The following is a 15,246-nucleotide window of genomic DNA, read 5'->3' as shown; positions in this document are numbered from 1 at the left end:
TAATTCCTTTTAGTTATGCTTATTAACTTAATTTATTTTGTTTTCAGTTGTATGTCTTTCAATCCATTCAAGCAGCCTATTGACTTAGAACAGCTACAAAAGGTGGTTCGATCAAATTTTGGTAAGAGGCATACACTCAAACCTGTGAGGATTCTCAAAACACAATCTTTGCCAACCTTTCCTTGCCACTCAGAATCACATACACCTAAGTCAGCCTCATCCTCACCCAAGGCTGAATTAGAAGAAGACGACATGGCCATGGCAAACAACAACAACAACAACAACAACAACAATGATGACGAGGCTAATCATTCTTTGAAGGAGTATGTGATTCCCAAGATCAATGAGGAGTCTTCATGCATTCATTATCTCGACACCACCGTGGAGAACTTCGAACTCAAATTAGGTATGATCCATCTTTTACCTAAATTTAATGGTTTGGCAGGTGAGGATCCCCATTTGCATATCAAGGAGTTTGTAGAGGTGTGCAATACCATTAAGATCCAGGGCATGACCCCTCAAGAGATACGTCTTAGGCTCTTTCCCTTTTCACTAAAGGAGAAAGGTAAGGCATGGCTTCATACTCTTCCATCTGGATCCATTCAAACTTGGGATGTGCTAGCTTCCAAATTTCTGCAACAATTTTTCTAGCTCAACGCACTAACAAGCTTAGGAATGAAATCATGTCAATTGTGCAAAATGATGGAGAGTTGTTCCATGAGTATTAGGACCGTTTCAAAACTCTGTTGCATTCTTGCCCTCATCACAACTTGGAACAATGGTTGCTCATGCAATATTTCTATGAAGGATTGCTTGATTATGATCAAATGATGGTGGATGTTACTGCTGATGGTTTGATGAACAAGACAGCTGATCAAGCCAAGACCATGTTTTGAGGATATTGCTTCAAATACGAAGCAATTTAGTTTCAGAAATCGATAAAGATCATATCACTGATTCAGGAATGTTTAGGGGAAGGCCTTTGTTCATTTGAAGTCAGATTTATGTCCTAAAAACATTTCTGACCTATTTCATGTATTAGGTTTATTTTTAGATAGTTCTAATTTTTCACTTTTCTTTCTGTCTTTATTTCTTTTTCAAAATTACTCAAACCCCCCCCCCCATTTTAAGTCATAGGAGTCTTTAACTAATGCTAATTTGTAAGAGTCAAAGGTTTTGCTAAGTTGCTTCTCAGTCCCTATGGTTCAACACCCTTACTTGTGCCACTATACTATCCTTATATTTGCACTCGAAAGGAACTTTAACAACAGTTGGGCTTGCAAATCTGAGCCACAGCTAGGATAACTTGACGGGAATGTGAGGCTTTTGCCATTCTTGCTTCGTCATCTCTCCTTCTACACTCCTCATCCTCTTCCATCTCATTTTGGGCCACTTGGAGATTGAACATTCCTTCTGATTGGTTAAACAATTCTTCCTCTTGCTGATCGATTTCCCACATCATCCTTAAAGAAGATGACATTGTAAAAAGGAAGCAGAAACTATGAATAATGATACAGATTTTGATTTTGGTGAAGAAGGAAGCAGAAACTATGAATAATGATAGAGATCTTGAGAAAATTGGTGTGAGATTTCTGAGGATGGATGGTGGATTATATGGAGGATTTAGAAAGCATTAGGTTGTAGATAATGTCATGTGGCATGCCATCATTCGTTAAAAATCTAATCGAAATCTATCCTCAAAGATTGTAAACAGATTGTGACACGTGGCACGACGTGATTGGTTAAAAATCTTATTGGAAATCTATCATCAACGATTTTGAAATGGTAACAATACATGGCACGACAGCATTAGATAAAAATCTTATCGAAATCAATCACCAATAATTGTCTTTTCGGATAGTGACACGTGACGCAACGAGAACGATTAAAAATCTTATCCGAAATTACAAATAAAATTATTTGTACTATTTTATAAATAAATAAAATACTAATATTTTATTGCCTATTGCCAGGGCTATTCAATGTAGGGGTGGAGATGCAAAAGGCAGTTACTGTTCACTGAGTGGATTAAATAGTGAATAGCCCTAGGGGCATTTGCAATGGTGGAGTTGCTCTCATGCACAAGCTCGAGCCTAGCCAAATAAAAAAACATAGAAAAGAGGGACGATCCAGCCCAGCACCCATCAGCTTGACCCGAGCCGAGTCGCACCTAGCCCAGCTAGCCACCACCATACCAAGCAGTCCCACGGCAACAACCATGTCGTGGCACCCCAACCAATTTTTCACACCTTCTCGACCCTCATTGAGCCAAATTTCAAGCCCCAAAGCTCCTAAGAATTACGAAGACGAGGAATAATTAATGTTTTCTTACCTTGGTGCGGCGTGAAGACGAAGAAAGCAATGGAAAACGATCATTTGCACAGGCAAGTGTAAAAGATTGCTAGGGGAAGGGGAACAAATATCCTCTAACTTTCTCTCTCTTGTAGGGTAGAATAAATTGCTCTTTGAAGTTGATTTAATAATCTACTTAAGGTAGACTTAAATAGCCTTTAGAAGTAATTTATTTCCCTTTCCTAGAAGGATCTAATTTCCAATTAAAGAGGGAATCTACACCAAAACAAGAAACAATCCTCTGTTTCCTAAAGCAAGAAGATCTCTACACATGCTGCCCTTTCCTGCAAGCAGCCCAACAGGTGTGAGGGCATTTGTGGAACCAAAAATAATCAAGAAAAATATGGAAGCGACACGTGGACTTTTGGGTTAAAAAGACAAAATTACCCTTGAGTCACACTGGGACTCGCACGTGCATGCAACGGACAATAACGGCTCAATTGAGGTCAAAGGTGATCAAAATGGTATTCTTTTAAACCCTCTCATCACTTCTCATCAAATCCACTCCCACAAGGTAACTCCCAATTATTCTTTTCAAATTGGGATTAATTGATTAATTTCCTAATTGATTGCAAGATATTATTTGGCATAATATCTTGCAATTAGAGCCAATTTCCACCATAAGTGGCCGGTCCCTATTTCTCCAAATAGGGCTGGTCACACCCTTATACATAGCCCCTTATTTCTCCAAAAACCTAAGTACAATTCTCTTATAAAATTCTTTAAACACCTTATTTCTCAAATTCTAACTTTGGCATTAGAGATTCTTCGACCAAAGCCCCCCCTTCATCGTGGGTGTGTGAGGCTCTTGCCCTTGATTTTAGGTGCTAATTATTTTGCAGGTGCATTTTCGTTCAGAAGGAGAAGGCGGAAATTTGCATCCACAGACTGTACTATGATTTTCTTGCTCAGAGGATTTTTACATTTACCAAAAAAAGGATGATGACCACCCGAGTTACCTAACATCACTAATCACCAACGGAAACTGCTCTCAGCTATACACCTTCCCGCCCAACTGCCTTGCCCTATCATAGCACACATTAAAGGAATATGTTAATACTACATCATAATTGTTGGAATCCCACATCCGCCAGAGGGAAAGTAGAGAAGCACTTTAAATAGAATTACACCACTCTAACTAACATCGAAGCCTTTTGTAATAAAACCCCACACCTGACGGATTGGGCAGGTGGTAAAGTGGGGATAGTATTGGTGTTGTTGAAGTGGGCAATCAGTATGTCGACCTGAAAAAAATTCAACATGGTATCAGAGCCAAGGGACAGGCTCATACTGCCACGTGGTTGGGTGGGTCTTCTTTGGCCCCACGTGATAGGTGAGTCCTGGCATGGCTCCACGTAGGCCAAAGTTGCCATGTGATTGGGTGTCCCCGTTTGGCCCCGCATGTTGGGTGAGGCCCAACTTGGCTCCACGTGGTTACCGATGTGTGGATCCTTATGTGTAACCCACAAAATGTGGTCTCATGTGCTGAGGCGTGTTGGAATCCCACATCGGCTAGAGGGAAAGGAGAGGAGCACTTTAAATAGAATTACCCCACTCTAACTAACACCAAGGCCTTTTGTGATAAAATCTCACACCTGACCGATCAGGCAGATGGTAAAGTAGGGACAATATCAGTGTTGTTGGAGTAGGCCCTCGACTCGTCGACCTGAAAAATTCAACAATAATTAAAGGTTGTGGGTAAAATTAGGTTTTAATACGTCAAATGGTATATTTGACAAGTATATGCCGTCATTGAAGCCAAAATATGCATGACTTGTATAACAAGAAACGCAAATCGTCAAAATGATCATCGACCAGATCGTTAATAGAATCTAAAAGGGGTCTCGTAGAATCCACCAAGTCCACCCACCAACATATTTCAATTGTCTCCACAACCATAAAAAAGAAAAATGCCTACCATCTCCACACTTGTCTTAATTGTTCTCTTCTCTTTCGTGACGCCAAGCATGAATGATGAAGTAGCGTATGATTTATTCCCCCTTATGAGAATATACAAAAATGGTACAATTGAGCGTTTCATGGGTAAACAAAAGGTTCATCCATCGCTCGATCCCAAAACTAGAGTGCAATCGAAAAACGTGATCTCACATAAGGAAAACATATATGCGAGGCTTTTACCTCCCCAATTCCACCACCAATTCAAAGCACAAGCTCCCTCTTCTTGTCTACTTTCATAGAGGCGACTTCTGTGTTGAAAACGTATTTTCTCCGCTTTACCACAACTACATCAATTCCTTAGATGTCATGGTCAATGTGGTTGATGTCTCTGTTGAATATAGGCTTGCCTTGGAGCACCATTTGCCTATTGCTTATGAAGATTCACGAACTGCTCTCAAATGGGTTGCTTTACATTTTGATGGAAAACACTCCAAATAGTGGTTGAAGAGATATGCAAATCCAAGGAGTGTGTTTTTCTTCGGCAACAACGCAAGGATTAACATAGCACACTACATGGCTTTAAAAGTGGGAACAAAGTGCTTGCCCAGGCTCAAGCTCAATGGGAAGTCTTGGTGCATCCATTTTTCTAGTGGACAAAACTTATTCGGGCAGAGTTAAAATTGCCACCAACTTTAAGACTATATATGGCCTGTTTGTGGCGGTTTGTGTACCCATTGAGTAATGGAATCGATGATCTGCTTTTCAACCCGATTAATGATCCGAAACTGAGGAACTTGGGGTGTCAGAAGGTGTTGGTTTTTGTTGATGAGAAAGACACGTTGTATGATAGGGGAAGGTATTATAGTATGGCACTGAGAAAGAGTGGATGGAAAAGGGCTGTAAAGGTGTTGGAATCCCACATCGACCAGAGGGAAAGGAGATAAGCACTTTAAATAGAATTACCCCACTCTAACTAACATCTAAATCTTTTGTGATAAGACCACACTCCTGACAGATTGGGTGGTAAAGTGGGGATAGTATCAGTGTTGTTGGAGTGGGCCTTCGGCCTATCGACCTGAAAAGTTCTACATGGTATCAGAGCCAGGGGATGGGCTCGTACTACCACATGATTGGATGGGTCCCCTTTAGCCCCTTTGGCCCCGCGCGATGGGTGAGTCCCATCATGGCTCCATGTAGGCCAAAGTTGCCACATGATTGGATGGGTCCTCGTTTGGCCCCGCGTGTTGGGTAAGCCCCGACTTGGCACTTGGCTCCACGTGGTTGCCGATGTGTGGATATCCACGTGTAACCCACAAAATGGGGTCTCACATGCGGGGGCATGTTGGAATCCCACATCGGCCAGAGGGAAATGAGAGAAGCACTTTAAATAGAATTACCCCTATCCTACCACATGATTGGGTGGGTCCCCTTTGGCCCAGCATGATGGGTGAGTCCTGTCATGGCTCCATGTAGGCCAAACTGGCCACATGATTGGGTGGGTGGTCCCACGTGTAGGGTTCGCCTCGACTTGGCTCCACGTGGTTGCCGATATGTGGATCTCCACGTATGACCCACAAAAAGGGTCTCACATGTGGGGGCGTATTGGAATCCCACATCGGCCAGAGGGAAAGGAGAGAAGCACTTTAAATAGAATTACCCCACTCTAACTAACACCGAAGCTTTTTGTGATAAAACCCCACACCTAACGGATTGGGCAGGTGGTAAAGTGAGGACAATATCGCTGTTGTTGGAGTGAGCCCTCGGCCCGTTGACATGAAAAATTCTACAAAAGGTATGGAAAACAAAGGAGGAGAACCATGTATTCCATTTGTTCCAACCCACTAATGAAAAAGCTGTGGCCATGATGAAAATGATCGTTTTGTTCTTCAATTAGGATTTCTTGCCATGGCCTCTAAAGTGAAAAAAAAAAAACTTTAGCTGCTACGGTATATACGATCATGTATGCTGATAAGGTAGGGAAAAACTTTCGTTGTCTTTCTCTTGGTTTTGTGCAAGTACCCTTACTATGTAAATAGTGGTGTACTACAGAGCGTCTAACATTCTGTAAGTTAGTTAGGGGGTCCCAAGCGTCACTTCGTATATATGTAAATACAGAGTTTTAACTTTGTGTAAGGAAATAAGCATGCAACATAATTTGTGTTGTTTTCATATTTTTCTGCAATGATGAGTCTGATTGATCAACTGCTTTTGAGTAGATACATTACTTAGTTTGCTATGTTTATATGAAAAACGAAAAAGAAAAATTCGACAACAGAAACATTCCTTGACAACTATAAAATTGAATAGTATCCGGGTAAAGCATTGTTTATTGATTGATAATAAAAAACAAATACAAGAGTCCTTTAAATAAAACAACTAAACAAACCCTAGATTAAACGAGCAAGTAATTCAAAACTTTATGGACAAGAGGTTAACCCTTGGCCCGCAAGACAACTAATTATAATAATAATAAACTAAATTCCAACATATATATGTTATAAGCTTCTACTAAAACAATTTTGTAAGTGCATACTGATTCCGCTCCAGGTATATATGGACCAAAATTTTAGTTTTGGAACTAATTTCAACACACTATTTTTCTTGTTCTTATGTCTGACTGTTAAGTCAAATACATAAAAAATCAATGGACAAAATAAAGAGAGTATTCACATGAAAAAAAAGGGTGTAAAAACCATTTCCCTTTAGTTTTATGTTGCGCCTCACTGTACATATGCGACTTTTATGACAATTTTTGTAAGAAGTGGGTTAATGTTACTATTAGAAGACGAATATCATAGGAGAAAATCGATATACCATAGTCAACCCTTCTAATCTTGGAGACCAAGAAGTACCCGTATGGAGGCTAGAACTCGTCCATGGAGGATCCAAGGAGTTTTATAGCATGGACGGCTTGTAACAACAAGCGTAAAGCATCCTCAAAGGTATTAACCCATATTTACCATTTCGAGCCAAAAGAAGTGTCATCCTATATATATATGACTCATTCCAACGCAGACCGAACTGAAGCAGTACACACCTTTACTTTAAACGCTCTGCATAACCACACATTTAATTGTGATTAAGTACAATATAACACGTAGCAGATTGAGTGCGATGGTAATGCCACACCATAGGTGATGAATAACCTAACTAATTGATTTCTCCACTCAAACATGCATGTTTAACTCTCTGCATAATTGTGTTTAGCGTTCTCTTAAAAATAGGCAAGTAAATGGACTTCTCTTCATTGAATCCAAGCATGCGTAACGATATAGCCTATGATTTCTCTCCTCTCATCAAAATCTACAAAGATGGTCGAATTGAGCGGCTCACCGGCACAACCAAGCTTCCTCCATCCCTTGATCACCAAACTGGAGTCGAATCCAAAGACGCTGTGATCTCACAAGAACCAGCATTGTCCGGAAGGCTTTACCTCCCCACCAAATCCACCACCAACTCACCCGATAAAAAACTCCCTCTTCTTGTTTACATCCACGGAGGCGGTTTCGTGGTTGAAACTGCATTTTCTCCAATTTATCACACCCACCTTAACGTACTAGTTGCTCAGGCCAATGCTGTCGCTGTCTCGGTTGACTACAGGCTAGCCCCAGAGCACTCTCTGCCAGCTGCTTACAATGATGCATGGGCTGCTATCAAATGGGTTGCTTCCCATTCTGAGGGGAAGGGCTCCGAAGAGTGGCTAAATCGCCACGCAGATTTTCAGCGCGTGTTTTTTGCAGGTGACAGCGCTGGAGCTAACATAGCTCACCACATGGGATTGAGAGTAGGGTCCGAGGGGTTGAGTGGTGTTAAGCTGAATGGCATTGTGTTGGTGCATCCATATTTTTGGGGAACAGAGCCGATTGGGGCAGAATCGGCTCTGCCCCCTATTGCAAGAGAGTATATGGCTGGTTTGTGGCGTGTGGCGTACCCCTTGACAAGTGGATCCGATGACCCGTTTTTGAATCCTGGTAAGGATCCAAAATTGGGGGAATTAGGCTGTGAGAAAGTGCTGGTTTGTGTTGGAGAGAAAGATGTCTTGAAAGAAAGGGGATGCAATTATAGTGAGGTACTAAAAAAGAGTGGATGGAAAGGGGCTGTGGAGGTCATCGAAGCAAAGGGGGAGAACCATGTGTTCCATTTGTTCAATCCCACTTGTGACAATGCTGTGGCAATGTTCAAAAAAATTGTTTCTTTCATTAATTAATCAGGTTTAGGTTTTATTTGGGAAACATTGTCCTGCCTTTCTAATAAGCGTCATTAAGCCATCAAAATGATGTGTTTAAGGAAAAGCGTCATCGATGTGTTTATTTGACTGTCGTGGATGACCAGTTTTGTTGTAGTGTTGCTATTTCACCTTCTTTTATTCATCTATTTACGCTTTGTACTATGTTTTGCTGTCTTATTTGTCTATGTTAAATAAAACAAACTGCTTGGAGGAGTCTGTGTTGAGAGGAATTGATTTCTTTGTTTGATGAGTGGGAGTGGGTTTGGGCCTATGGGGGGTGCAGGTGAGAGACAACGCCTGGGAAAGAGGGGGTTTTGGCGGCGATTACAAGAGGCGTTGCCGCGGGCGAGTTGCAGTGGTTCACTGGGGTTGTGTGAGTCGGGAGGCATGGTGGACCTCGGTTGTTTGGCTTTTTGTTTTATTTCTTTAGATGATCTCTAATTCATGAGATAAAGTATAAATATAAGGAAAATTAATAAAAAGAACTTTAATTTTTTATATTTTAATAAAAAACAATCTATTAACTTTTATTTAATGATTAGGACAAAACATAGAATCAAATCAGCCCAATAAAATTGGTCCAATTTTTTTTTTTATCAAGCTTCCAATTTTACCCCTAGCGTCATGTTGTGGTTGTTTATTTGGTTCGTTTAATTCACATGGAGAGAGTAAAAAGTGATGAAATTGAAGGTTCCATTATAAAACCAATTGATAATATGGAGAGTAGCCCAAGACCATATAAGCACATAGCAAACCTTGTCCCTCACCGATGTGCGACTACTCTCAACACGCCCCCGCAAGTGTGGCGGATTTTCAAACCTACACGTGGACAATAATTGGGTAACGTGGAGCGCGTGTGGCCTTCGTTTAATTCACATGGAGAGAGTAAAAAGTGATGAAATTGAAGGTTCCATCATAAAACCAATTGATAATATGGAGAGTAGCCCAAGACCATATAAGCACATAGCAAACCTTATCCCTCACCGATGTGCGACTACTCTCAACACGCCCCCGCAAGTGTGGCGGATTTTCAAACCTACACGTGGACAACAATTAGGTGACGTGGAGCGCGTGTGGCCTTCGTTTAATTCACATGGAGAGAGTAAAAAGTGATGAAATTGAAGGTTCCATTATAAAACCAATTGATAATATGGAGAGTAGCCCAAGACCATATAAGCACATAGCAAACCTTGTCCCTCACCGATGTGCGACTACTCTCAACACGCCCCCGCAAGTGTGGCGGATTTTCAAACCTACACGTGGACAACAATTGGGTGACGTGGAGCGCGTGTGGCCGTTTGGCTTCACATGAGGACAACCCGTTATGATACCATGATGAAATTGAGGTTTCACCATAAAACCAATTAGCAATATGGGGAGTAGCCCAAGACCATATAAGCACATAGCAAACCTTGTCCCTCACCGATGTGGGACAACTCTCAACAAAAAGGTCTATAACCTCAGATTAATTTATGTAATTTTCTCGTTTCATCAGCCATCATCCGATCTTCTTCTCCGTCAAACTCTGAAATTGGCAATGAAAATCTTGATGGATGTGATAAACAGGTGCAGATCTCGGTTCCGAAAGAAGCGACAATGTCATACGGCCCAGACGACATGCTTGCCAAATCTAGCTTCCGTCAAAGAAATCTAGCGAGTTGGATCATCGCTGTCGTACCTGAGGTGCAAGTAGTGCAAGCATCACAAAGTACATCCTTCATCATCTGTTTTTGTCCGTCCCCTTGGATCATCGCCGGTGTACTTCACGGTCCCATGCCGTTTGAATATCATTTATATAGCACCGTGACAGAGCCAATATCAACTGTCGGCCCGACGGAAGTCGATTCTGAGAGGACATTAGTGTTGGAGAAGGTTTGCGCTATCAAATTTTGATTTGGAAATATTGATTTTTTTTTTCTCCTAATTTTCTGGTTGTGAAAATTTTTGTTTCTGAAGTTTTTGGTTTTTAAATTAATTTACAAAATTAGGGTTTCATGTGTGATATGATGAGGAATTTCTTGCTATGTGTTTCTGATTTAATCGTGACCGACAACCCTTAATCATCTCTGATCGCTCTTCCAATTTTATCAATTTCAAAATTTCGTCTAAAATATTTTGAATTTTAATTATGTTCAAATTTTGTTGTTGATTACGTGCCTGCAATGGGCAATATACAATATTCCAATTCAGAACATGGCTGGATAACTTTTGAGAGAAATTATGAGAGCAATTAGTTTGCAATTGTTGTTTAATTTTTGTTTATGGGTTTAATCTTTATTTTTTTTAAATTTAATTTTGCAAATTAAAATTTTTGTTGCTGGGTTTTACGAGAGCAATGTGTGCATGCGCAGATGTCTATAATTGGAGATGTATGCATCTTTCATTGCATATAAAAGTATCAATGGTTGTAATAATGTGTGCTTCTATGTTAAGGGATGATATGAAAATTTGAAATCGTAGGATATCTAATTGACAATTTGACATATCAGGAATAGCTTCGGAACGAGAAATGACTGTGCACAACATGTCAAGAACAGTTTCGGAACGAGAAACGGCTGTGCACAACAAATCAGGAACAGCTTCGGAACAAGAAATTTTCTCTTCAGAGAGACCTATTTCTGAAACGGTGCCTCGTGATTATGGCTTCTTGAGATGTATGTGACCGTAGCGACGCATCTTTCTTAACAGATGCATATAACATATATACAGAATCTATAGTGCATGATGGGTATTTGAAAATCTACATTAGCTTTCTATTGTTTGAAAGGACAAAATGTTGGATAACCACTTATGGCTCACTGATATTGGCCTCTAATTTAATAGATTATACAAGGTTTGTATCGGCCCGGATTGGTGTAATTTGTCGTTGGACTATCAAATCCCAGATGAATTGGTATGAATGTTGATTACAATAGTCTGAATGTTTATGACAATGAATATGCATGTTGTACTTTTCAACTAATTTGGATGATAAGGAATTATGGTCTCAAATATATATCCAGGACCATGGTTTCTTAACCATTGTGGCTTTTGAAAAATTGTTTCTTATTGGAAGTTGGAGAAATCCCTTGATCTCAGTGGATTGGTTTTATAACTACTGCATAACTGTCATGGAAAAATGGTATATTCAAGTGGATTGATCTAGTTTGAGAATTGAGAGCAGTGAAGGCATATTCTAGTGGTTTCTGAAGGGTAAGGCCTTCAAATACATGTATTTGCTTTGTTACATGTGCAATTAGTACTATTCCTTCCATGGAAAAATGGTAAAGTATTTGATATTAAAGATTCCATATTTATCATCTGCAAACTTTGTGAAAGGAGAAAGGCAAAGTTCTGATAAGCATGAGTTGCTTACTAGTACAAGGCCTCATAAATGAGGATGGACTAAGAGAACGTATCTTCATAGTTTTCTAATTTGTAAGTATAAGAATGATATTGATATTGATAGTATTGAAAGCACAAAATGAGGGAATTGTGGGGCATGGCATAGTCTTCTTTTGGGGTTGATAGATACACTTAAGAAACAAGAAAAAAGTAATTTGTTTTCAGAATATAGTTTAGTACCCGTGTTCAGTTTTAGAAGTATTGCCTAATTTTTTGTTTGGTTTCACAAATAGTGTCTACTTATTGATCCAGTTTCATAAATAGTGTTTACTTATTGGTCAAATTTCATAAATAATGGCTAGTTCTTGGTTCAATTTCATAAATAATGCTTAGTTCTTGGTTCAGTTTCATAAATAGTGTTTCTTTTTTTGTCTAGTTTCACAAATAGTTTCAACCTATTGGTTTAGTTTTAGAAATAGTGTCTTATTCTTGATTGGGTTTCATAAATAATGTCTACTTATTGGTCCAGTTTCATAAATAGTATCTTCTTATTGGTTCAGTTTCATAAATAGTGCCTAGATCTTGTTCCACTTCCATAAATAGTGGCCTAGTTCTTGATTCAGTTTCATAAATAGTGCCTAGTTATTGGTCCACTTTCATAAATAATGGTCTTGTCCTTGGTCCAGTTTCATAAATAGTGCTCAATTTTTTGTCCAGTTTCATAAACAGTGTATAGCAATTAATGCAGTTTCATAAACAATGTCTTTTTCTTGGTCTAGTTTCATAAATAATGTTTCTTTCTTGGTCTAGTTTCCTAAATAGTTTCCACCTATTGGTTTAGTTTTAGAAATTGTGTCTCATTCTTGATTTGGTTTCATAAATATTGTCTAATTATGGGTTCAGTTTCATAAATAGTGTCTTATTATTTTACGGAGGATTATAATGACATACTCTGATAAAAAAAAATATACGATCAATAATGGTACCGTTTGACCATTTGACAACATAAGCATATAGACATCCTATTAGTATACATATATCTCGAATTTTACTAAATTTGTCATTTTAAGTATGACTAAAATAATAAAGACTTGTAACTCAGTTGGTTAAAAGGTAAAAATGTATAAGTAAAATTATACGACGTCGGAGAGAAATCTCGTAACTAGATTTCAAATTCAAGTTGAAAGTTTGTGGCTTAATGTTAGATGAACTGGTATCTGTGTAGACATCGAAATTTCGGTAAATAAATGTTGACCGATAAATCAAAGTGTCAACGCTCATGTATTACATAAATTTTACACGTAGCGTGTGACTCAACGAAAATTGAAATGAGTTGGAAAAGTCATCAAATAGGACACGTGTCAACACCTGGCAGAAACGACTTATTTCATCTGGAATATTATATTCAAAATTAGGCCTTGGAAAATTCTATAAATACAAGCCCAATTTCATTCATTTGGGAACTTGAACCAAAATCATTAGGCAAAACTCTTGAAGCTCTGAAGCTCTGAAACTCCGAAGCTCTCAAGCATCCAGGTTCCCGAAGAATCAAGAAAGTGTTCTTCGTTCATCGTTCATTCCAAGATCAAGCCCCGACGGCCCTTGGATCAACAATCATCCACCAATTCAAGATCAAGCCCCGACGGCCCTTGAAGAAAGTGTTCTTCGTTCTTCATTCATCGTTCTTCCAAGATCAAGCCCCAACGGCCCTTGGATCAACCATCCACCAATTCAAGATCAAGCCTCGACGGCCCTTGAAGAAAGCACCATCGTTCATCATCCGTTCATCCAAGATCAAGCCCCAACGGCCCTTTGGATCAACAACGTCGACAAATCCACACATCCAACCGTTCTTCAAGATCAAGCCCAAAAGCCCTTGAAGATCCGTTCATCACTGTTCTTCAAGATCAAGCCCAAAAGCCCTTGGAGATCCGTTCGTCACTGTTCTTCAAAGATCAAGCCCAAAAGCCCCTTTGAAGATCCGCTTAAATCCACCTTCAAAGATCAAGCCCACGGCCCCTTGAAGAAACTTCCAACAGTTCATCCAAGATCAAGCCTCAACGGCCATTGGATCAACGAAACATCCACCAATCAACACCTTACGGAGATCGAATCAGAGGATCAAATTTGAGTGAGATTGTAACCCAAAACTATCAAATACAAATATTTGTTTGTGCATGTTGTTCTTGTCTCTTTCGTTTCAGGAATTTTCCGTGTTCACAATCTGACTTATGGATTCTGAATTCAGCTAAGACTTGAAAAAATGGGGTTGTATTTCACCAAATTGATCAGTTGGCTTAATCAATGTTAGATGAACTAGTATCTGACTTATGGATTATGAATTCAGCTACGACTTGAAAAAATGGGGTTGTATTTCACCAAATTGATCAGTTGGCTTAATCAATGTTAGATGAACTGGTATCTGACTTATTTTATTTTTTTATTATATTTAACTTTTGTCTTATTAATTAAAATTTAAGTCATTTCACTAAAGTTTAAGCCATTTTATTAAATAAAGTTATTAGATGGTACTATATTGTTTATGAAACTGAATAGTACCATACTGTTTATGAAACTACTTATGACATTGAACAGTACTATACTGTTTATTAAATAAAGCCATTTCACTAAAGTTTAAGCCATTTCACTAAATTAAATTTTTTATTATATTTAACTGTTTATGAAACTGAACAGTACTGTACTATTTATGAAACTTAACCACACTGCATTGTTTATGAAATTGAATGGTAATATACTATTTATAAAACTGAACGGTACTATACTATTTATGAAACTGAACAATACTATACTATTTATTGGTCTAGATTCATAAATAGTGCCTAGATCTTCATTTACTTTCATAAATAGTGTATAATAGTTAATACAGTTTCATAAATAGTGTCTCATTCTTGGTCCAGTTTCATAAATAGTGTTTAGTTCTTGGTCCACTTTCATATACAGTGCATAGTTCTTGGTCATGTTTCATAAATAGTGTCTAGTTCTTGGTCCTATTTCATAAATAGGGTGTAATAGTCAGTGCAGCTTCATAAATAATGTCTCATTCTTGGTCCAGTTTCATAAATAATGTCTCATTCTTTATCCAGTTTTCATAAATAGTGTCTCTTTTTTGGTCGAGTTTCGTAAATAGTGTCTCTTTCTTGGTCCATTTTTTTTTTCAGTTTTAGAAATAGTGCATTTTCCAGTTTCGATGCATCCCATGGCATAAGCAACAACCACCTTCATGATGGTGATGATGGTGGTGATGCCCATGTCCATGACGTTCTTCATGTGATACCCATCCGTTCCTCCCTTCTTTTCTACTTTCTCTTCATGAGATATGCGAATCAAACCCAACCCTTGCTACAAAGCTGCAGACTTTTTTAATTACTAGAAGGGTTTCCACTACATTATTGGGATGAAGAATCCATCATACGATCACAGCT

At 38.9% G+C, this 15,246-nt stretch overlaps 1 protein-coding gene, 1 long non-coding RNA gene and 2 pseudogenes across 2 annotated transcripts; 3 read left to right on the top strand and 1 right to left on the bottom strand.

Moving 5' to 3' along the window:
- Positions 1-665: 665 nt before the first annotated feature.
- On the bottom strand, positions 666-772 carry LOC126624872 (small nucleolar RNA R71; annotated as a pseudogene).
- A 3,490-nt stretch (positions 773-4,262) lies between these two features.
- Positions 4,263-6,145, top strand: LOC126622075 (probable carboxylesterase 12; annotated as a pseudogene).
- A 1,256-nt stretch (positions 6,146-7,401) lies between these two features.
- LOC126623701 (probable carboxylesterase 12) lies at positions 7,402-8,977 on the top strand. The gene has a single exon (XM_050292659.1). The coding sequence runs from the start codon at positions 7,484-7,486 to the stop codon at positions 8,456-8,458; it is 975 nt and encodes a 324-aa protein (XP_050148616.1). The 5' UTR covers positions 7,402-7,483; the 3' UTR covers positions 8,459-8,977.
- Positions 8,978-9,839: 862 nt separating this feature from the next.
- LOC126621471 (uncharacterized) lies at positions 9,840-11,412 on the top strand. The gene is made up of 2 exons (XR_007622987.1): positions 9,840-10,351; positions 10,969-11,412. It is a non-coding gene; the product is annotated as an uncharacterized LOC126621471 (long non-coding RNA).
- Positions 11,413-15,246: the final 3,834 nt, after the last annotated feature.

This window comes from Malus sylvestris, chromosome 5 (genome assembly GCF_916048215.2).
Source record: "Malus sylvestris chromosome 5, drMalSylv7.2, whole genome shotgun sequence".
Classification (NCBI taxonomy): Eukaryota; Viridiplantae; Streptophyta; class Magnoliopsida; order Rosales; family Rosaceae; genus Malus; species Malus sylvestris.
This window is presented reverse-complemented; position numbering and strand designations above follow the sequence as displayed.

Excerpts from the sequence above, each read along its gene's own strand:
- LOC126623701 (XM_050292659.1), top strand. The coding sequence starts at position 7,484 with ATGGACTTCTCTTCATTGAATCCAAGCATGCGTAACGATATAGCCTAT.